The sequence below is a fragment of the Athene cunicularia genome (genome assembly GCF_003259725.1).
Source record: "Athene cunicularia isolate RWA chromosome 1 unlocalized genomic scaffold, athCun1 chr1_part2, whole genome shotgun sequence".
NCBI classification, from domain to species: domain Eukaryota; kingdom Metazoa; phylum Chordata; class Aves; order Strigiformes; family Strigidae; genus Athene; species Athene cunicularia.
In genome coordinates, this window is record NW_020799092.1 from 55,450,633 (window position 1) to 55,474,018 (window position 23,386).

The window sequence follows — 23,386 nt, forward strand, 5'->3', positions numbered from 1 at the left end:
GGGGGGGGAGTGTTGTATTAGCTTCTTTCTCTTTAGAGAATGTCCTGGCCAACATTTTGTTCTCTTTGTGTGTCACTTGACAAGAGTGGTCATTTGTTTTCTGATGTATGGTGTGTGTGCATGAAGTGTATGGTGGGGCTCTGGATTCCAGATCAGAAGACCCCTGTAAACACCCATCTTCAGTGGACACAAACTTTTATTAACCCACTGGCTTTAAATATCCAACATAAACGAAAATGTAATTGATGAAAGAAAGCTTAATCTTTAAAGTTATGATTATTTTAGATGTCTACTGGTCTGGCTTCATGTTAGTGCCTATAGCATGTGAACTTGAGTCCTTAGGCTGATAAAGATGTCACCATGTTCACAGCAGGCTTGTATTTCTTTTTGCAGATTAGAAAGGAAGCAGTATTTCCATGTTCTTCTGTCAATCCCTGCAGTTGCAAGTGGTAGCTTAATAGCAGCCAAAGTATCTCTTCTCTCTAAATAGACCATAATCTGCAGGGAAGTTTTGTAATTTCCTTGGGGATGTCTAATTACTGTGGAGGCAGCAGTCCTTCAAATATAAAAATAACTGAAAGCATGGTCTTTCCTGCGTCTTGTCATTTGTTCAGTATTCAGCAAGTGGTTTGTGAATAATCTGTTCATTTTGCACAGAAGCAAGTTGAAAGTTGAGCTGTTTATATCCTTATACATACAACAATAGTATTACGACTTCTCAGACTAAAATGCAAACTAATTATCAGTAAAAATGTATCACAGCATCTGATTAACCCTGTCATTGTATTATTGTCACCAGAACTAAGATTAGTAGCAGGACTTGTCAGCTCTAGCTCACTTTTCATTCATGGTAAAAGCCAAACTTCAGGTGAGATGTCTCCTTTGCGATGACCATCCCTCCCACTGTGTCTACCCACAGCTAACTGAGTGTTCCTCATGCTGCTGGAGTGAAGGGTGAGAGTGTGGGGATGGGTTCCCTTCTTGTTGAGCCTAAGTTTACACACCCAACTGTGGCTGCAGTTCCATGGTCCTTCATCTGTCTGATTTAAGGGCAACGTTCCCCAAAGGTTTAAAGAATTGGGAGTGAGGCATTTTAAATTTACTGTGTTATATGAATGTATAAGTTATGGTGCTTAGTATCTGTTTTTTCACCTCAAACTTCCAGTGGCTGTTACTCACTTAAATTTGCTGATCTGTTGATATATTGTGTGAATACATGGCCTTTACTCCATGCTGGTTTTCATATTCTCTCAGATTTTTCCTGCATTATGAATTGGTCACCTGTCCTTTTAATCTTTTTCCATGAAACAGTTTGCATATGATTTATGGTATTTGCTTTTGTTAACTGTGCTGTTTCTTCTCAGAAAGTAAGCTGGTATTAGTCCAGCTGAAACGTAATTGTGAAGGGTGTGTTGTCCTCTTGATCACTATCAGAGCAGTCTCAAATATACTCAGGAATATTAGACTAGGCACTTAAAAATAAAGGAAACATCTATCAGATGCCTAGGTTAGTGCATATAAATGTGGGGTCTGTTTATTTCTTTCTTAATCTCCTGTATTTTGCCAAGTTGTATGCAAATCACTTTGTCTTCACAGCTGGGTTAAATGTCCTTTGACTTTAGGTTTTATGGCCTCTCACTGTGGTTTCACAGCCACGGACTTAAGTAAGAGCTGCAAAGAATCTGCTTCTTCCCTTGTGTGAAGCTTGCAGAGCAAGATAGGCTGGACAGAAAAGTCATCAGAAAAATGCTTGGATTTGGCTAAGGTTAATTGTCTGCTAGCTCAACCCTGTGAATGCTTATGAGAACACTGTCACTTATGTAGGCACAATAGAAAGGTGAGTGGGCTCCAAAATACTGTCCTGATGTCATCTTTGTCAAATACTTAATCTGTTGTTTTAGTCATGGATTGAAGATTATAAAGGTAGCAGTAAGAACATTCATACAGCATATTTCTTGAAGCTGACTGTAGTCATCTTAATCTGTATACAGATGGGCTTGGGCCATGAGCAAGGATTTGGTGCCCCCTGCTTAAAGTGCAAGGATAAGTGTGAAGGATTTGAGCTTCATTTCTGGAGGTAAGTGACATCAGATGTCTCTTAAGATGTGACTCTACTGCAGATTTCAGCACATGTATGGAAATATGTAAGTAACAGCTTTTGTTCTCTTTTCAATTAAGCTATTCAGATGCTTTAAAGACAACTATGTCTAGGTTCAGGGCCAGGGCTTCTCAGCTGCATTACAACAGAGTGTTTAAGTATGTAATTGCTTATGAACATTTCATCTGCACTGAAATCAACAGTAGTAATTCTACTGAAGCACATGCTTTAGTTTAGTAAATGATTGAAGTAAGTTTGTAAAAACATCTCTATCCCTACAGTAAGAGAGATGACAGGGAAGAAGTATGCTTTATCTCAGTAATAAAAAGTTTTCTGAGCTCCTGAGCAAATATGTAAGCTTTGATCTGAGATTTTAGGTAAAATTATCTATGTTGAAAACACATTGAAACTTTGTATATGTCTACAAACGACTTAGAGGGAAAAGAGGTGTCATAATTCAAGCAAGTTAGATAGTATTTGGCCTTTGCACTGTTCCTAAACCAATGGGAATTGATGATAGTAGCGTAGATAGTCTATGCTGTGGTCTGTGAGTCTATGCTGTGGTCTGTGCCACTGCTTCTCCAGAAACTTTGTATTTCATTAAGACCTTTCTTGTTTTACTGAAACAAGATGTATATATGTATATTCATGTATATATCTAGCTAGCCCACTTCACTGATTATACTGGGTGTGCTTTAAGATGTAGTTTACTGATTCTAATTTAAAAAACAACAAAACCAAAAACTTCAACATGAACAGCCTGGAAAAGGACATAAAAATAATTAGTCACATTAGCACATACTAGCAATGAAAATGATTACATTTCACCAGTGCTGTTTAGCTACAGACATAACTATGTGCAGTGGGGTTTTATTTTGGGGGTTTTTTTAAGGTAGTCTTTACATCCACAGCCATAGTGGCATCAGGTGCAGATAAGGCCTTGGAGTTTTTACATCTTGGCTGAAGTATTTGACTGCAGCTGAGACTCAGTTTAAAAAATAACCAGAGAAACAGACCACAGCAAAAACTTGCTATAAGTTAATGAGGATACAGCTTCTTTGTTACATATGTAGCTATAGAAGCAACTTAAAAATAATGATATGGAGCAAGAAGTGGTAGTACACAAATGTGATCATCTAAAGATAAAAGAAATTATTAATTTATGGAAAGACTATGTTTCAAAATAAATTGTACAAGGAAATAGTATTTTTTATCCATGGTTAGACGAGAAACTATGTCACTTTCTACTTGAGAGAAAGCTCCTTGTTCAGAGTCAGTGTGACTGGGAAATCACAAGTGGGTGAGGAAAAAAAAATCAGTCTTAACTTTTTCTTAACTCTTTGTTTTTTGTTTTTTAGTTTCCATTATTAGACCTTGCAATTCCTAGCTTATTCTTTAACAGGAAAAAAACTTGAGATAAAAAGAAATAAAACATCTGAAGTGATTTAATTACATAATAGCATGATTACCAAGTTAGAATGTGTCTGCTTCTGTGTGTGTATTTTTTTTATACACATTTTACTGTGCCTCTGTGATTAGGGCTCATTGTGCCAGGTACTGAATACATAGCTTCTCAGAGCACTCTCTCCTAGAAAGCAGGAGCTTGTAGACAGCAGTGGATTAAAGAGCACATAAGAAAAACAAATAAAACCAGTGACTGTTTAGGGTAAATAAGGTGGTTGAAAGTTGTCTGAGAAGCATCATCTCAGTGTCAAACAAATGTGGCACATTTCTGAAACAGTTGAAAAGTCAGTCATTAAGGCAATTCAAGAATGGGTTAGAAAGCAACTGTTTCTTTAGCAGAATTACTACTGGGATCAGTAAGGGTGGGAATCTGAAGTCTGAAATCAGTTTTGTGTAAAGAATTTTCAAAGGAAAAAAAACTATGCTTTGCATGGTACAGAGATTTTGGGAGTCTACCACTTGGACAGAAAGGGATGGATTCCAAATACCTGTCATGTTAGCCTTAAAACCTGAAACTCTATAAGCAAACTGTAGCACAAGTGGACAGAATATTGTCTTTATAACATGAATGTTCAAGTTCAATCACTAATTTCACTATTACTCAGATAGGTGTTGAAGTAGAGATTGTAGTTAAGAGATACTGCTGCATCCTGGGAGGAAGAATAGCTGTGGTGGGTTGAGCCCAGCCAGCAGCCAAGCACCCCCACAGTTGTTGACTCCCTGTCCCCTCGCAGTAGGGTGGGGGAGTGAAAAGGAAGAACAACACTGAGAAAAGTTGTGGGTCAAAGTCCATTTAATAGGTGAAGGAAGCTGGCAACAAGACAAGGGATGCAAAGGCGGTCATTCGCCACCTCCCATGAGCAGACCCAACCAGTCTTCAAGCAGTGTCCACTGCTGCCTTCATCTTCTGTCCCTGTCTTATTGCTGAGCATGACATTATATAGTATGGAGTACCCCTCTGGCCAGTTTGTCAGCTGTGCACACACACACCCCTACACCCTCACTCCCAGCTCTTGCCCACCCACAGCTTGCTTGCTGAGGTGGAGGCAGAGTCCAAAAAAGACAAAGCCTTGACACTGTGCCAGAACTGCAAGTGCTATCAATGCAGTTTTAGCCACAAATCCAAAGTGCAGCACCATATGGGCATTATGAAGAAAGTGACCTCCATGCCAGCCAGATCCATCACAGGCAGCAGTTGTGTTTGCAGGTAGCAGTCCTTGCTGTGGTCTGTGTAAGGGAGACAGTGCCCTCTCCTGGGTGGAGCTGAGGAGCTCCAGCAGATCGTGTAACTCTTGACCTGATATGTGAAATATCTGGTGTACCTCAGAGAGCTAAGATGTAATTTTTTTTTCTGTATTTCTGTACAAAGGGGCCTCAATTCTGCCTTTGGGAAGTCAGATTGGAAAGTGCACACACAAAAAAAAAAAAAATCCGAGTTATACCTATCTAGTAGCAGGGTTTTAACACTGAGTTGCTCCGCTGTTCTTTATACTGGAAGCACTTGGAAAATACCTTTCCTGGGGTGGAAGGTAATCTTTAAGTACTTTGTGCTGTTATTTTTGGCACAGTGTGTGGGATAGTTATATAGATGCAGAACTGTTACTTTAGGCTAGTATAGAAATGGTGGCAAACAAAGCCATTAGTAAAATCTGTTTCTAAACTTTGAAGTTCTGAAAGCCTCAGTGTTGTGAGCTGAGCACAATAAATACAGTGAGAGCCATGGTCTACAGTGGTAGTTGAACAGTAAACAATTACCTACTTTATCTTAGTGTGTTAATAGCTCTTTGCTTTTAAAATTGTCCTCAGAATCATGTGTCCAAGTGTAGCAGCAGCAGTAGGCAGTGTCTTCTCAGTTCAGGTGTTAAGACTTCTTTCAGACTGCAGAATGCCCCCACAAAACTTGAAGGCCAGGCTGGCAGTAAGACTTCTGCTCAGATAGTGTTTGCTTTTTGGGAATATGTTTCTCACTAGAGAGAAGGGTGGGACAAGAGTCAGAAGTTGCTAAAAGCAGGAGGGAAAGTTCTGATTTATCTTGGTTGTGTATATATCAGAAGATGATACCTTTCTCCAGTGCAGCTTGCCAAGCTATTAAAAAGCTTCTGGAGACAAGAATCTTAAGTTTGGAAATGGCCTTTTTCAGCATCTGTGTCTCTGCACAGATACAATCACTGGAAGGCATGGAGAGCTTTAAGTTGGCTTTAACAGTTTCTGATACTACAGCTGACAGGAAAGTACCGAGGCACAGTTCAAAATGTTTGCAATTACTATAGCTGCATTAATAGAAAGAAAACAGAAGGAATCATAGGAAAAGATTAGTCTTTCTGTGTGGAGGGGACAAGCCTCAGGACTTACATTGTATTTGTTGAGAGCTGCTGTGTGCTTGCAGCTGCTGCCTCCTGTCAATGTGAGCCACTGCAAAGCCAGTATAGGAAGAGTAATGATCCAACTTCTTTTTCCTCTCCATACACCAAACCACAGAAAAGTAGGAGGATGGCTGACATCTGGTTTTGGAGAAGGAACTTGGAAGTCTTTGATCCTTACTGTTAGTAGACCTCCAGGACACAGGAACTCACTAGCTTGGGGGAAGAGTGTGTAATCTGTTTACCTTCTTTCTTCCTCCTTCTACTCACCCAAGACCTGGAATCGAGGCACAGTCTAGTACATTTTACAATGATATGCAACTTTTCATTCTGCATATTTTGAAGTTTTCTCCATATCTTCTATGTTTTGAAGGGGAAAAACTTTCCAGATTGCTGAGATTTGGCTGGAGGAACACTCCTCTCCTTTGCTGAAGTCCTGAGAGCTGTGAACACATCATCAGGAGTCCTTTATACCCTCTTCAGCAGAGATCTTGTTGAATGCCCTCAAGTGAAGGGAAAATCTCTTTGACAATGCAGGTGGAGAGGACAAGAAATTCTCACTGCCTGTTGTCTTGATAGAGCCAAAGGAGATAGTTAAATCTATACATATTTTATATATTTGTCTGTCTATACATATTATATATTTATATATATATATGTCTGTGTCTGTGGGTATCATAGCAACTGATTTTTGTGGCACATGTGAGGTGTTTGCTTTAACACCAAAAATAAAAATCAGGTGTCAGTAATCAGACTTGTGGAGTCTAAGTTTGAGGTAATGGGATGGGGTAGTTTCATTAAGATAGCTGTATTGTAGTCAAAGAAATAACCAGCCCATCTGTTCTAAGTAGAAGTAATTTGCCATATCACTTCTGCTGAAGGGACATTGATAAATGAACTGACCTCTGATATGGCAAGTGGAAGAAGGTATGACTAAATTGTAAACAGTACTATGCAGGAAGAGTTATGTGTATAATGTCACTCAGATATCTCTTAGGACTGAAAATTATTCAAGAAAAAGGGATCTTAAATCAGGACAGGAAACCTTATTTTGGCTTTTAGCAGTGTACAGACATCTTCATGTGGCTGAGATTCAGGGGAGCCTTAAGGAGCGGAGGGGAAATGGCAACAGCCTCGGGGACTTTCCTTCAGTTTACTGAGAAACACTGACATCAGTTGTGAGTCAGCATTCTTCACATTCTCCCTGGATTGCTTTCTCCTGCATTTGGATTAATTATCACAAGCTCTAATTGCCAGGACCACTACACGTGTAACTATGTAACATAGCCTCTGTAACAGCTTTTTTGCAAACTCTGTGTAGGCCAAATGCAATTTCATGTAGCATGAGCAAAAATAAGGTGCCCTTGCGGCTTTTCCAGTGTGACAGTCTCAGGGGAAGACTTCCACCATAGCTGTTATGAATGGTCTAGTCTCTGCAAGTTGTTGATGCTGCTTTGCTGTAGCTGGATATTGTATGGAGTGGGGTGAGCTGCACAAACTGTCATGCAGCTGCTATGACCACACAGGCAGTACAACAATATGAATTGTTCTTACTGAGTTCTGGTTTGCAAACAGAGCAGTTCTGGACAGCGAGACTATACTTGCATGAGTCTGTGCAGGTTACCTGAGAATGTCTATTCGTTCACCAACATTATTCAATCACCTCCTGTTAAGAGGCAAGACTAAAACTAGGGGGTTTTGCTAAATGTTGCTAAAGACTTAATTTGAAAAAGTGAAGAAAATAGTTCAAATGGATGATCTACTTGAATTCAAGTTGCATGTGTGCTGTGAGGCATATAGCTGCATGATGGTCATGGTGATGTAATGAATTAAACCTGCAAAAAGTAAGGTCTGATTCTGTCACCTCATACTGGATCTCAGAAGACATGACAGAGTTGGTAATAAGGTATAATCATGTTCACACTTTAAAAGATGAGCAAAGTGAATATAAATTTGCTTTATTAGTATATAAGTAGTCTCTAATTACCTAGGTAAAGGACTTGTGTAGACTGATGCTGAAGACCTTTCAAGATTTTTGTTGCAAGTGTTTCAGCTGCATAGTACAGTATTTAGGCTTAATGGGCAATGCTAGTTCATGTTTGAATGTTTCGGTAAACTGAGATTGCTAAGTATCCAGATGAGTATCAATTTTGAAATTCTGTGCATCTTTCCTGTTGTAAAGTGAGTTGGAAGTCATGAAAGCTGTGAGACAGCCTACACTCCAAATATCTTGAGGTTTTTGTGTTGCAAAGCAGTTTGTTCTGCTTAATGATCTTATTTTGCTTATTTAGAGTGGCTCATCTCTAATGCAGTTAGCTATTTTTATTTGGAGTGAACTTCATAAACTAGTTTATACAGCAACCATAAGTTATGGTAATCACATGCCCAGAGCAGCATCCATCAAACAATGATAGTTCCCCATGTCAAACTGCTGTACGTATGTAGGGCATATCTTGGGGAGCTGGCTATTCATGACTTCCCATGACCAGTTATATGCAGGTATTTCTTCTTCCTTCCTTTCCCATCACCTAAGGGGCCTGTTGCAGTCATGTCATGTTCTTGTCATGTACCTGTTAGGTGCCTTAAGATAAGGCATGCATCTTGTCTTCAAGACTTTAGAAAGCAAGATGCAGAACAATACAAGAGTTAGATGGGTTTTGGCAAGCAGGGTTGAGAAGAATGTTATATGGAGTAGTTTTATGCTATTTGCTATGTGAAGAATAAATAACAGGGTAAAATATTACTACTTCTTCAAACTCTAGAGATCCAGAAGGTTGATCTGTTTTTCTCAGGCTCTAATAAGAACCTTTAGTTAACATCCAGCTTCACTGATTTCCATATACTGAAGTTCTGGGGAAGTGATTAATAAAATAGTAAACTAGCTTGTCTAAGCCAAGGTTCTGTTTATTATATGTGAATTGCTTAATTATGCTTAAGGTAATACACTGCTATCTAATATCCCTTTAATCAAAGGAGTTCAAATGTGTTGTATGTGAAAGAATACTGTTTATATCCAAGTAAAACCTTCTACCTTTTAAGGATGTTATCTGTGAAAAATTCTCTGAACAGCACGTGCCAGGATACTTCTGACTTGGTTCACAGCTGTTAGAAAGGCTTTGTCCATATAAACTTTTTACTTTCATCTTCTCTTTTAAATGGTGAACTTTGAACAGAACTTGCTGCAACTACACTGTATATATGGCTATAGGCATTCTTTTCCTTTCTAGGAAATACTTGTTTCTACTTCATAGCAACCCTGTGATAACCAACTATTGTGGATACAGTGAAATCCGTATGAAGAAAATAGTATAGTGTGTGTAATTTTGAATGTGTGAAGAGAACCTGAAAAACTAAAAGCTCAATTAAATTATTACTGGGGGGGATCATGTTGATGCATTTAAGTTAACTGATGGGTGATTACCCATAGTAAATCTGGTAGATGGGTGATAAAACATGTGTGTAATAGTTACATCTCGGTACCAGAAGGAATGATAGAGCATCATATTCAAAATGCATTTGTGTAGTTGATATTTATTTTATGTCTCTGCAAACAAAGAATGTAAATAAGGATATTCTTAAGACAACAGGAGAAATAAAGAGGTGTTTGACATATGTAAGTTATTCTGCAGTATTCCCTAATCAAAGCACTGAAAACATGGGTTTGGGTTCCCAGTGATGTTGTTATAATACAATGCATTCAGCATGTGTGGTATGTAATTTTCAGCTGAGACTAACTTGGTTGCTGTTTCTATAAATTTCAGAAAAATATGCCGCAACTGCAAATGTGGCCAGGAAGAGCATGATGTCCTCACAAGCAATGAGGAAGATCGGAAAGTGGGGAAACTCTTTGAAGATACAAAATACACAACCCTTATTGCAAAGCTGAAGAATGACAGCATTCCCATGTATAAACGCAATGTAATGATACTGACTAATCCTGTGCCAGCCAAGAAGAACATATCCATCAATACTGTGACTTATGAGTGGGCTCCTCCCGTTCAGAATCAGACACTTGTAAGTCCAACTCACTTTTTCTTCATGTTCAAGGCAAGACTTGATGGGAGATTAAAAGTAGAGCTTACCAGAAGGATAAATTTGCCTCTTGTAGTCTTCTTTTTCCTCAAAACTGACAATACTCTTTAATGAGTCTTGCCTCTGTCATCTTGCAGATACAGATGCTTGTCTAAAAATACTTGAAGTGGGGAGATGAGGTGGTTTATAATAGATAGGATTAAGCATTATCTGATAAATCCCTGGAGTTCAATTTCTCTAACCTGCCTTTTTTTTGTGAACTTGAAAAATTTGCATGTATGCATGCAGTCCACCCCATGACCACAGTCATGATTTGACTGTTTTTTTTGAAGTGGTGGCACAGTCACTTCTTGCCTCCAAGGTTAAAAGGGAGTGCAGTCCCAGTAAGGCTTCAGTGCTTCTTGTGGATCATCATTCCTAGATGGTTACATAAACAAATCTCAAAACATGTACTCTAACATGGACTTCACTACTTAAACACTAATGTAATCTATTATAAACAAAATTGAAGGAAACTAATCATTCTAACAAAGAAAATTCAAATATATCTAGGTCAATCAATTAATGATTAATACAGCAACAGTCACTGAGTCTCTGGCCACTTTCTTCATTTGTTGACCTAAAATGACATTAGCACAGTTAGGACAAATACACTTTCTTCCCTTAATAACACCAAGTTCAATGATGTTTTTCTGAAACGCCAAGTTCACAAAACTTGTTCACCACTGTGGTATTATCCACATTTTGATTGTCCATATGGATCAGTTGCTAGTAGGGATGCTAAAACCATTTGCTTTTCCAAAATCCTAAAAGAAAACAGAACTAAGGCCTCTGATTAAAACTCAGGCATCAAGTTAAAAGTCAGGAATTTATCCATTTGGCACTAATATGGTGAGTTCTTCCACTTTTATCTGAGGCCTCCCAGGCATGTAAACCCCTAGGTTTTACTAAGGTCATAGGCACAATGCCAGTCAAAGGTAACTTTACAATAACAGGTTAGCCTACGTCTATTTTCAATGGGAACTGGCCCTTGTGATTGTTAAATATAGGAGTATCACCATCCAGTAACCCCATAGGAAAAAATGCTCATATCTGTGGGTTCCCATAATTTCTACAGCAGTTAATAACAATAAAAAGCCCACTTGTGATAACTCTGTTCCAGTTATGTTGTGAGACATTGACGTGTCTCTTAATCGAACTTTCAGTCCACTCAACTGTGCCATTGGCCTGAGGATAATACAGTGTATGAAACACCCATCTGATACCTTTTTCTCATGCCCAGTCTTGCACCACTCTAGCTGTGAAACATGATCTGTTGTCACTTTGAATACCATCAGGGATGGGCAAGATACTAACCCATCCTTGCAAAACTCACTGCTTGGTGTCTGGTAGATGTGCCAACAGCTGTAGCCATAGTTAGTCCTGACACCACCTCTACTCCTACCAAGATGTATTTCTTTCCATGAGATGGATTCAAAGGACCAATATGATCAACTTGCTGGGTGCTCCAGAGCACCTTACCATGTTTAATATGCTGGGCCATGGCTTGGTTTGGATGATTAGCCTTAACCTTCACTTGATGTTGCAGACAAGCCATAAGAACTGCTTCATACATCTTCATTGACATGGGCCACCCCTGGGACCAACACTCATAGCAGATCTTTTTCCTCTGAGTAATCTGGATTTATAGCCTGTTAGAGTTTGGAGACTTTAACTGGACCCTCTCTTAATTGCAGTAACTAACTCTCTCTAAATAAGCATACCACTTATATACTGTGGCCTTCTGGGCTACCCTTTCACAAGGAGGTGATCCCTTAAGAATCAAATTTAAAAGAAGGAAGGGGCCTTGTACAACAATATCCTGTGTGGTGTATAACCTCTTTGCTTCCTTAACTGCCCTACTAACTGAGAGAAGCCCCTTTTCCCACTCTGAATACTGCTGCTCAGTTTCCTTAAATGAAGCAGAAGAAAATAGCAAAGACTTAGCTGGACCCCACAGTCCCTTCTGAAATACACCTCAATAGCTGGAGGCATATTCTGCAAATCCCCATTCCCCCCAGTGCATCCTGTTGGAGTAAGGGCCCCAATCTCCAATAAGTCTTAAGTTTGTCCTTTAACATATTGGGGGTCTCTGGCTGTAAAGTCCAACCTCACTCTGCTTTTCCAAAGCAGATCACAAAAGATGATCAATCACCAAAAACCTTTGTATATGCTTTCTCCAGTAACCCAACATACCTAGCAGCTGCTGTAAATCTGCCTTATTACCTACAATTTTTCCCTTTTCAATAACTAATGGAGTATCATCAGGTACTGCAACTGCTCAAGCCACCCACCAAGCTCCTAAAAAGTTTCTTTCCCAGGATCTTGACATTTAGAGGGCCTATTCTTAGTTAACATGTCCCAAATGGTTTCAACTACTTGCCCTACCAGTTCTTTAGGATCTCCACCAACCAAACTGTCATCTATGTACTGATACACATGGACATCTGACAGCACTTCCACCATGAAGTTTGGCCAAAGCATTATGAGCAATAGTGAGGAAATGTTTATATTGTGGGAATCAAAGGTATATTGTGTCTGTTCCCAAGTAAAGACAAACTAAGACTTATCCTTTTTCCTTGGGGGAATCAAAAAAAATCTAACCAAAATCTATCTTTAACATCTAAAGAGTCATCCATGGATGAGCAGCTGCCTCTGCTGTTGCTATTGATGTTATATTTGGGACAGCACCTGTTAAAGGTGGAACGTTGCTATTCAGTCCCCGATAATCAATTGTTAGCCACCACCCCCCATCTGGTTTATGGACTGGCCAAACTGGAGAATTATAAGGGGAATGAATGTATATGACAATGATCTTGAGAAAAGAGAGATCATAAATATCTGTAAAATATCCTGTTTGACAGCAGTTGGCAATAAATATTGAGAGACATGCGTTACTTTAGATTCCAGTAATAAAGGAGCAACATACAAAATCCTTACATGAGTCACCCTAGTCCCTCTCCCTCCAAAACTTCATGCTCTGCTATCTAGTAAACACCACTGTTTACCTGTCAAAACATCAAATGCTAATATATTTCCCTTATAAGGGCTTAAAGCTGCCTCCACAGCTGTCATCCTCTTTTCCCTTGGTAATCAAAACTGCATTCACACTGTAGGACATGTCACACATTTATAATGTTCCTCCATGGTTTAAATCCTAACTCAGTGGATTGTTGTCTAAGATATTAGGGGCCCCAAATTAGGGCCCCTAGATCTGTTAAAAATTCTAAACTTACCCATCTGGGACTCACAGGGATAAGGCTTCTTGTCAGTAGACCATTGATAGAATTCACCATGCAGGGTAGGTGGCCTAACCCCTAAACCACATCATCTAGTTTTTTGACTCTCTTGATGTCACAGAAGGGTTAAATTCCTCTTCTTGAGGGAGCATGGTTGCCTTCATTTCCTTTTGTTCTCAGGTTTTCCCTCCAGTAGTGCCCCCAGTACTAAGCCTTCCACCAGAGATCATTCCTTCCTAGATCATAAGGTGATCTTGACCTATCCTTAGGCAGTTCAGACTCCCTGCAAGGAGACTGCTCAGGGTGGAGTTTCTGACTGACTTCTGAACCTTCCAATTTCTGTCCATGCCACCACCTGGGTCAATCCATCCCATCTCAAGCCCCCAGGAAACCAGGTCATGTAATGCTTCCACCCATGTTAACACAAGCAGAAAAGGGGTTGGAGAGTTCAGCTGGTTCAGTGGTGCTTTGCACCCTTTCTATAAGGGACTGTACATGTATCTTTAAAGAGAGGTCTAAGGTGGCTGGGGCCCACGAGTGCAGCAATCAGTATTCCATACTGCTCCCTCTCATACGTTGTCTGAATATAAGAAGCCTTTTGTGCTCCCACTGCCAATTCTGACAGTCCCTTCACCTTGATAGTAATAGGTTCCCCCTTCTTAAGGTCTACACCCCCAGCCAGTAAGCCTCTGAAGGTGTTATTGACTGGTTACCTGTTGGCCTGTCACTTAAAAACACTCCAGAACCCTCCCACCTCATTGTCACTCAACAGAATTTGATTCCCACCTACCCCAACCCCCTTAAAGAAACCCTCCCCAAATACTCTGTTTCAGTTTCACCTGGCTTACACAAAAACTTAGTGTGAAGTTTGCTAAGCTCAGGTCCTGTCCAGGAGTTCATACAGACAGTGTTTCAGGGGTTCCTGCCTTGTGGACCCATACGCCTTTCTGTTTGAATGAGTGGTTGTACATTTATTTCCTCCAATTCCTCTTTTTCATCCAAACTACTTTCATCAGATGTCCTCATTTCACTCCTCAAGGTCTACACTTGTAATTAATTTTTTAATCTGGACAATACTGGCACTTTTTTTTTTTTCTCATGCCAACATAATTTCAGTTTTTTGTTCCAATAGCCACCTTCTTTCTCTCCTAACAATTCTGTCCTTAAACAATCAATTTCCAATCATTTTTCTAAATTATCTTTCTTCACTACTGCAAAGTAATCTTACACCTGAATCACACAGGTACCTAAGAAGATGCATGTGTTTCCTTTACTTCTCCCATCTCCAAAACTTCTGGAGCTCTGTTCCAACTTTTTTACAACTGCTACCAGATCAAACCACTTCTCCTTCACCCATTGTATACCTGGGGGAGAAGATACACAACTATGCCTCTGTAATAACTCCTCTACCAACATCCTGCAACTACACCAATTGAAGTGTTGTGGAAGCTCTCAAATAAGCAAATAATAATCAAAATAAAATTTATTTTCAACACAGTTGACCAGCGCTCTGCAACAGGTTCAGATGTCTGTGAGAGGAGAACAAAACTATCAATGCACAAACTCCTAGGGTTTAGCAATGGCCCAAAACAATCAGTCACTCACCTAAAAAAATGAGGGCTCTCAACCTTGGAGAATTTTTTAGGGTAGCATCCCAACTCATAGAGGAAAGCTTAAGGAATTTCCTTGGGTGGCATCCTGACCCAAGGGGAGAGTCCTTAGCCACAGCCCCACTGCTCCAGGGGACTCCATTTATACCCGAGCCAAACCTGATCTGTGGTCAGTATCAGCCCTGAGGACTCCAATTGCTGTAAAGCCCTGAGAACAAGAGCACTGAAAAAGGAAATCAACAGGCGCTACATTTCAGCAGCCAGGAAGCCCCATTTTCATCGCGCAGGTGCACCTGCCACAGAGTGTGGGCTTAAAAGCAAAAAAAAGAAAAAACAATACTACAATAATTTATGTTGTGGTTTAAAAATTAAGGGGAACACACAGTCCTGCATATAGCTTTTACTGTATATGGTAAGAACAAGGTCAGTGTCGACATCTGGAAGAACAGCTCTCTTGTAGTACGTTTTCAGCAGAAGTAGATGACATGGTAGATAGCCTTGTGAGGATTTTCCTTCAGTTTTCAAACTTTGATTGCTAGTTTACTGTACTGCAGTAGTTGTGTGATCCATGCTGGAATTACATTATCTGTGACCTATTTTTCAAAATACCATTTTCAGTGAATTAATCAAAACTTGTGCATCTAAAGCACTGTTACTTAACATTCAGATTTTTAGGCTTATCTTTGCATTATTAAAACTAGAGCTTTTTTCCTTGATTTACCAGGAATTATTTCTGCAGTGGGCTTTGTGCCCCAGGCAGACTATTGCAGTTTCTACTTTTTTAAAGCTATACTGATGATCAGTATTTTTAGATAGCTTTGAAGAGACTAGGTGCTCTATAAATGTTATTATTTACTCTGAGAAGTAGTAACTCTATTCTGCGTGTTGTAAAAGAATTAAAAGGAAGCCTGTCTCTTACTCTGGGAAGAAGCCAATTAATGCATCTGCTGTATTTTATCTCCATCTACTGTGTTTCCATGTTTATAGAAAGAACCTTGGTTTTGACAAATTTGACTGTCACTAAGAACAGTAGAGATTATTTTAGTTGTGTGTTTGCTTAAAAGGATGGGTCTATATTTGAAGTGACATCTGATATCTTAATTCCTCCTGGTTCAGGCTAGACAGTATATGCAGATGCTACCAAAGGAGAAGCAGCCTGTCGCTGGCTCGGAAGGCGCACAGTACAGGAAGAAGCAGTTGGCTAAGCAGCTGCCTGCTCACGATCAGGATCCTTCAAAATGCCACGAGCTCTCCCCCAATGAGGTTAAGCAGATGGAACAATTTGTGAAGAAGTACAAAAATGAGGCGCTCGGCGTAGGAGATGTCAAGCTCCCTGGTGAAGTGGAAACAAGAGCTACTGACAAGAATCACTTGAACAGTGGTGACAGAGGCACTTCAGCTGCTGTAGGAGCTATGGAGAACAAGTCCCCAGATCGGAAGGCATCTCAGTATGTAAGTAAAAGACAAGAAGGATAAAACAAGAAGGTATATTGCCATCTGAGTACTCTCTTTGGTCATTTTAACCCAATTAACTTGTTTATTAACTTGAAATAGTGAATATCTGGGGAGGGAAAGAAAGAAGGGGAACTGTAAAACATTGTGATTGTCTGCACAGAACCCTGGTTTCTGACAGTATTTAGTGCATTACAGCAAATAACTTCCTAGGGGACCTTTTCATCCTTGTTGCAAAAACATGTTAGTTTGGAAATCTAGTATAGCAGGGTGGCTTTCACAGAATAATCAAGAAACTTGTGTAGTCTTATGAACTAATTGCTGCACTTTTCTCCTCTTGAAGAGTTTAGTTTAATTTTAGAAGCCTGTCTCCTCTTTCTTGGAAGAGCACCAAAATTATCCACTTAACGAATTCTGTTTAAAATTAAAAGAAACTAAGAAATAATAAAGTAACACCTGTCCCTTCCATGTTCAACAAGCCAAGCTGTATAATGGCTGTTTTGACTAGCCTTCTTTTTTTATTCAAGAAAAGGATTTTGATATATTTTATTTTAATTTGGCATCTGATTTCTGCCTTGTAATAGCAGAACAAGAAGTAAGCTGTGTAAAATTACCCAGTTTTGACTGATATTTCTAAAACTATGGCCTTAATAAAGTATTTCTGACATGACTTGCTAATCTCTGCTGTGCAAGTCTCTGCTACCAATCATGAAAACAAAATACGGGTAGGATTACTGAAGTAACATTAAGTTCGTTTAGTGAAGACAGACCTTCATTTCAGAGTGGCAAAAGCTGCTGTAACTTGTTTTCCAGAAATGTTGCTATTATATGTGTGAATACCAAAATGTAGTTGTCTCCAGGTCACTTATAGGAAATGAATATACAAGTTCTAGATGGAGATAAAAGTTTGTTAACATGGTTGTAGAATATGACTTTCAGTGTTATCGGAGGTTGTGGTGTGCTTTTTTGTGTGTTTTTGTTGTTGTTTGTGTTTTAAACTGACAGTGTGTTACTTTTGATGTAATTCATATGGAATATAAACCCAACACTTAAGTTTTAGCTTTGAACATGGCCACTTGCTTTTATCAATCATATGCTGTGCCATTTGGTTACCTGTAGCTACTTTCTAAAATTAATTATTCAGTTATTTTTGCCATTATCTAGTCATAGAGATTCTAAGATACTAAGAAGTTAATTTTTCATGTCTTGATTGGGTTGCTGTCATTTTGTCTTAACTCAGCCTCTTCTGCTGAGTTACTCTAGTTTCACCACAGCAATTCTTTGCCTGTCTCCTTGAAAGAGACCTACAGGAATACACATCTTCTGTTGTACCCTGCTGGCTAACTGGCTTGGGATACATCAAGTCAAGGGCAGGAGGCACTCTGACATCTTGAATAATTGTATCTAAAGGTGCTTCATTTTTACATTACATCTACTGATCACTTCCAAGTACCTGAGTATACCTCCTACCGTTTGAGCCAGGCATGTCTCATCACTGTGGGCAGTGATTTAGAAAGAGACTTCGAAGTGTTTCATAGTGTAAGTTAACATGTCAGTTGCTTATCTATTGTTAGGTACTGAGTTTACCCTGGGCCAAATAGTCAGAATTTAAATATATATTTATTTTTAGGGTTTTTTTTCTGATTTCTACAGTGTGACTTAGTATCAGCTACATGTCATAGCGTTATCTCAACTTCTTTTTTTTTTAACAGTTCAAAATAAACCAATGCAGAGAAGAGCTCTAAATACCTTGCAGAAGAATTGCCGTCCTTGACTACACTTTTTTCTGTCCATTAGTTCTGCGTCTTTGCTCTCCAAATTTTCATGTATGTTGTCTTTCAGACTAAGTCTGAAAGCATGTATTCCTGTAGCTGTGGTAAATGTAATCTCTTGAAAAATTAATTTTAATTATAGGAATGGATTGCAATTCTTTTAAACCTCATTAAAAAACAACAAAATGTAAACAATGAGCTCTCCACTATTAATGTAAATATACCTATAATAATTGCCTCTGTGTTTAAAAAAAATAAATGCATTTCACCATGACTGAAAGCTGAAAAACAGAAAAATTGATATTCAGCGTATTTTCATCTTGTAAAGAAGCAAATCTCTTTATGCACCTTCTAACCACCTAGGCTGGGGATCCTGCATATGGTAGATAAATGCCTTGCCCTCATCTGGGTCCAACTACTAAACCTTCCAATCTGACTCCTCGTGGAGTATGAGGTCTGAAGTAGAGACAAAAAGCTTTAGATGCATATATATTTACACTTTCCCTTTCGTTAGTTCCTCTTTCATTCTGTTCCAAACTGTTCTTCCTTCCCTTTTGATGTCTTTCTATGTGTATTTTGAAATTGCTTGTGTGAAACAAGTGTGGGGATCTGATCAATGTGCTTTACAGCCGAGACACTTTATATGTTTGGGCTTTTTTATACATATGCACATACACAAGTAAAAAAGCCATTTGTGGCTGGGCTTGTAGTGATGTGAATCATAGAGGAAACCTTCCCAAGCTGTTCAGCCCAGTCCACAGACCAACTGGAGTGCAGGAAATGCCAAACTGGTGATTAAACTGTAGATAAAAATTTTTGTTTCAGTAACATAAACCACGTGTGTTTTTTGACTGGATGACAAAGCCGCCTCTGTAAGCAGGTATAGGGCAGAAGACTGACTGAACTTTCTGGAACTATATATTTGTGGTGTAGCTACTGCGTTCATAAACTTTGTATTTCCTTTGCGATAATCATTCTCCCCATCCTAAGATTAATCACAAACTGTTGGACAGCAGCCATTAGTGACTAGCATCCCTAGAACACAGCTTTAAACGGGATCAGTTTGAAATATTAACAATTTTATTTTTTTTTCTTACTAGTGATGCAGATATGTCTTGACCTTGTCATGACCTATAAGTATAGCCATTCTAGTGTGTTCTAGTCGTAGTTAGTTTTGGAGTCTCCTTATTCTCTCCTTATTCGCGAGTATGTAAGGCTTATAAAATTAATTCTAATTGCCTGTTGGGGTTTTTTTAAGAACCAGACTGTAGTTGCAAGAATGTGAATATGGCAAAAAATAATAATCCCTTTAAGTAGCCCTAGTGCTATGTTAGTAGAATGTGCATCACCTTGAATTGTTTAGTTAAACCTGTACCTGTGGCATCATGTCACACCACTGTCTGGTCATGGGAGTAAACTAATGCTTTCATTTCAGTCTGGGAAGGTGGTATTTATTAAATGTCAGTAATATGTAATTGTTATAAATGTACCTCTTCAAAAACATACTTAACTTGGTAATAACCTCTTTTCAGTCCTGCTATCGCTGCAAACTGAACATGAAAGAAGGTGACCCAGCTGTCTACGCAGAACGTGCTGGGTATGACAAATTGTGGCACCCAGCTTGTTTTGTCTGTTGCACCTGCAGTGAACTTCTAGTAGATATGATCTATTTCTGGAAGAATGGTAACCTGTACTGTGGAAGACATTATTGTGATAGCGAAAAACCCCGCTGTGCTGGATGTGATGAGGTAGGAAATAATCTTAGTCCTTTGTTTTGGCACACAGGTTTGCTCCCCTGAGAAGATTTTTAGTAATCACGTAAGTGCAGGGAGATGACGTACTTCACCAGTTTTAGCTACTTGTAGTTGCGAGGAACTGAAACTGATATGGACACTCCACATTCAGGAAGATCCATAGTTTGCTTTGGATTTGATGGGGATTTTGTGCAGTCTAGAGAGACATAGGATGTACATGAGTGCAAATGTTTGTGCAGACCCAGTTACGCAGTTGTTTCCCCATGAAGGGTCACTAGGGGGAGCGCCTTACTAAATTACACCTTGTGCAGCATACAGAGAGCAGCCTGCCTGGTGTCTTCAGCATCTATTGATTCAAAAAATGAAATGGAAGCTTCTGGGAAACAATCAAACAAGTGAATGCATTCATTTTGTTGTTGAAATAATTTGAGACTGTGGAATCATCAGGAGTTCCTTGGAAATTATGAACTATCCTGAGGATGTCTTTATTCAAATGCATATATTAATATTTGTTTCTATCTTCCTAATAGTTGATATTCAGCAATGAATATACTCAAGCAGAAGGTCAAAACTGGCACCTGAAACACTTCTGCTGTTTTGACTGTGATTGTGTTTTGGCTGGGGAAATCTATGTAATGGTGAATGACAAGCCAGTCTGCAAACCCTGCTATGTGAAGAACCATGCTGCAGTAAGTTCCTTACAGACGTGTTGGTGCTGTGAAAGAAGGGCACATACATTTACAGAGCTTGAAACTCTTACTTTCTTCCAGTGTGGGAGTATCTGACTATAAACTGAATGCAAGTTTAGGTTCAAGTCGATCATCTTTTTCCCCTTTGAAGTAAAAAAAAAAAACCAAAAAAAAAAAACCACCCCAACCAACCTTAAAAGCAGACAGGTATATTGTCAATTCGAATTGACAACAAATGCCACTGGTGACAGGGGAGGCTGTTCTGAAAATACCTTTAACTTTGCCAGTAGTGAAGCAGGATTTTGTAGCAAGAGGAGGAAGGTTGGTGAAGATGAGCAATGCTGCTAAACATTTATTTTGTGTCAATCATAGTTCATTGTGACCAGCAGGATTCAGCCTCAGCTGTTCTGCTAAAAGCCTGTAGTTGCAACTGCAATCTAGCTACTTTGTTTCTTTGTATTTCTAACCCAATGAGTTATAAAGGAGAGCGACTGACAGGATAAAGCTAGAAGTCTGAGAAAAGATGGTAGTTCTTGATTCCTAGGGAGTCTGATTTGAGATGATGGTCCCATTCATATCTACCCATGAACTAGCTGTTAGTTGGGAGTTCAGGCTAATGTGCATCTAGACTGTTTTATATAGTTAATGGAGGGAAAAACTGTTATCTCCAGCTGGCAGTTAATAATCTTCTGTGGTAGGTGTGAGGAATTATCTTTTGGAGAGGCTTTTTTCCTCTTAAAACATTATCTCCCTTGAGATCCAAATGATAATTTTTGGCAACCAGATTTTAAGATGAATTACATCCAAGACTTCCTAGTAATCTTTAGTTCTTTGGTATTGCTTTACAGCTGCACAGGAAGATTTGTAACTAATCTTTTGAACTGTATGGGTTAATATATGAAGATCCCTGCTGTTTGGCACAGGTTTTTAACATTATTTGGGCACTGGGAAATCCTAACCATCATAAGTTTAGCCCCAGCAGCAACTAACTTCTGTGCTTTTTATTATTTTGTTTTGGGTCCTTGATTGCATTATGATTGGAATCTCTTCTTTAAAATAAAGGAAAATCAAAAACTTAAGACTTATTTCAAAGGCTTCTTCTAACACTTGCCTCTCTTTTCCAAAAACATTTAAGAATTCCAGCTTTTATTGGACTTGTAGAGAGGATGTGTATGCTTCATTTCAGTGTCATTTTGTTTCTGAACAGATCTGCCAAGGCTGTCATAATGCTATAGATCCAGAAGTTCAGCGTGTGACATACAACAACTTCAACTGGCATGCTACACAGGAATGCTTCTTGTGTTCCTGTTGCAGCAAGTGTCTAATTGGCCAGAAGTTCATGCCCGTGGAAGGGATGGTCTTTTGCTCAGTGGAATGTAAGAAAAAGATGATGTCTTAAGAGGAGACATGCACAGAACCAAGCATTGCTGTGTTCCAAAGGCTCTTGCATTTCTACTGTAAAATGTATAGTATTGGGGCATTTAAAGTTATTGGAAGTATTAAATAGCATTTTCCCAAAGATTTTTTTTTACCAACTAAAACTTGCTATGTAATCTTCATTTCTGAGTCATAATAATACTTTCCTTTTTGGAATATTGTTCCTGAGTCTTATGTCAAATTACTTTGTATCCAGAAATGCAAGAGAAAATGTGTAATGAACTATCTACACTTTAAGGGAGCTGTTCATTGTGAAGGATCTTTTTGCTATATCTTGTCTAATGGAAGAAGAAAATGTGAAAACACTCCAATTTTTCTTGTTTTGTATGATAAATGTAACTCTTTCACTTTTGGTTTCACTAATTTATCATTTTTATAGTTTCCCTGCTTTCATCAAGCACTTTAGACAAAATGATCAGCTTTACTGCCACATACAGTTTTGTTGTCTAGACCTCAAGTCTGCAGGGAGAATGAAGCTTAAAAAAAAAGTTGCCTGTAACCACTTGCTGCTTGCTGACACATGGCTTCTGGAGGGATAGTGATTACTCTCACATTCATTTGTAAAGTAACTCTGCACCAATAGAAAACTGTATTGGCTCATGTTTCTCTTCCTTACAATTGTTTGTGCCTGGAAAAGTTTTCATTTTATGAATATTGAAGTTACTTTACAGATTTTTTGGGGGGAAGTGAAGAAATTATAAGAGGAGGTCTTGCCCAGATTTAAAAAAAAAAATAAAATTAAAAATCCACCAGCATTAGTGGGTGTCACTTATCCTTTCAGAACTGGCTTCTGTTTTTTCATGAATGTTCTTTTCATATGTTGTGCCTTCTATCAGAGGGGTGTGGCACACAATACTGTATGCATTTCCAGGAATGTAATTCTGTAAAAGGATCACACTTAGGCTTTTGATTTATAAGTTCTTAACCAAAGCACAAAGAAGTCTTTCCCGGAAGACTTCCAGTATTTGAGTGAAAAAAATCACAGCTGTATATTAGCTTTGCATAGTAGATAAACCAAATGTGTTGTTCTCTTTCTTAAGAATTACAGATCTACAGTGAAACTTATTATCTATCTTTGTGCCAAACACTGAATGGAGAGTCTTTGGCCTAAAAAAAAATATTTTTTTTAAATCTATGCAATTCTTTTGTTCAGGTCTTTCAAGTTTTGTGGTGGCTGTGTTGTAACACTTACAAATAAAAATCAGTGTTGTTCACTTGTCTTCTGTACTAATTCTGGTCCTGATGAATCCCCTTTAGGGGAGGCAAAGAGGAGGGGAAATGTTTCCATTCTTCTCTCCAGCTTTGACTTTATTTCCAAAAAAAATTTAAGACCTGTATTACTGTAAAGTGCTTACTGTCTTGTATAATATTGTGTGCTTATAGGTGTAAAACGATGAGTATTGTTCCAACAAATACACAACTCCAGAACTTTGTGTGAAT

General features: G+C 38.8%; 1 protein-coding gene across 1 annotated transcript; it reads left to right on the plus strand.

Moving 5' to 3' along the window:
• The first annotated feature begins 1,991 nt into the window (after window positions 1–1,991).
• Window positions 1,992–23,069, plus strand: TES (testin LIM domain protein). Its single transcript, XM_026841002.1, has 6 exons — window positions 1,992–2,077; window positions 9,684–9,936; window positions 15,959–16,294; window positions 19,599–19,814; window positions 20,351–20,509; window positions 21,717–23,069. Exons 1-6 carry the CDS (start codon window positions 1,992–1,994, stop codon window positions 21,906–21,908), a joined length of 1,242 nt encoding a protein of 413 aa, XP_026696803.1. The 3' UTR covers window positions 21,909–23,069.
• The last annotated feature ends 317 nt before the right edge of the window (window positions 23,070–23,386 follow it).

Excerpts from the sequence above, each read along its gene's own strand:
- TES (XM_026841002.1), top strand. The coding sequence starts at position 1,992 with ATGGGCTTGGGCCATGAGCAAGGATTTGGTGCCCCCTGCTTAAAGTGC. Across the intron at positions 2,078-9,683 it reads TTTGAGCTTCATTTCTGGAG|AAAAATATGCCGCAACTGCA; the intron begins GTAAGTGACATC and ends TATAAATTTCAG. Across the intron at positions 16,295-19,598 it reads ATCGGAAGGCATCTCAGTAT|TCCTGCTATCGCTGCAAACT; the intron begins GTAAGTAAAAGA and ends ACCTCTTTTCAG.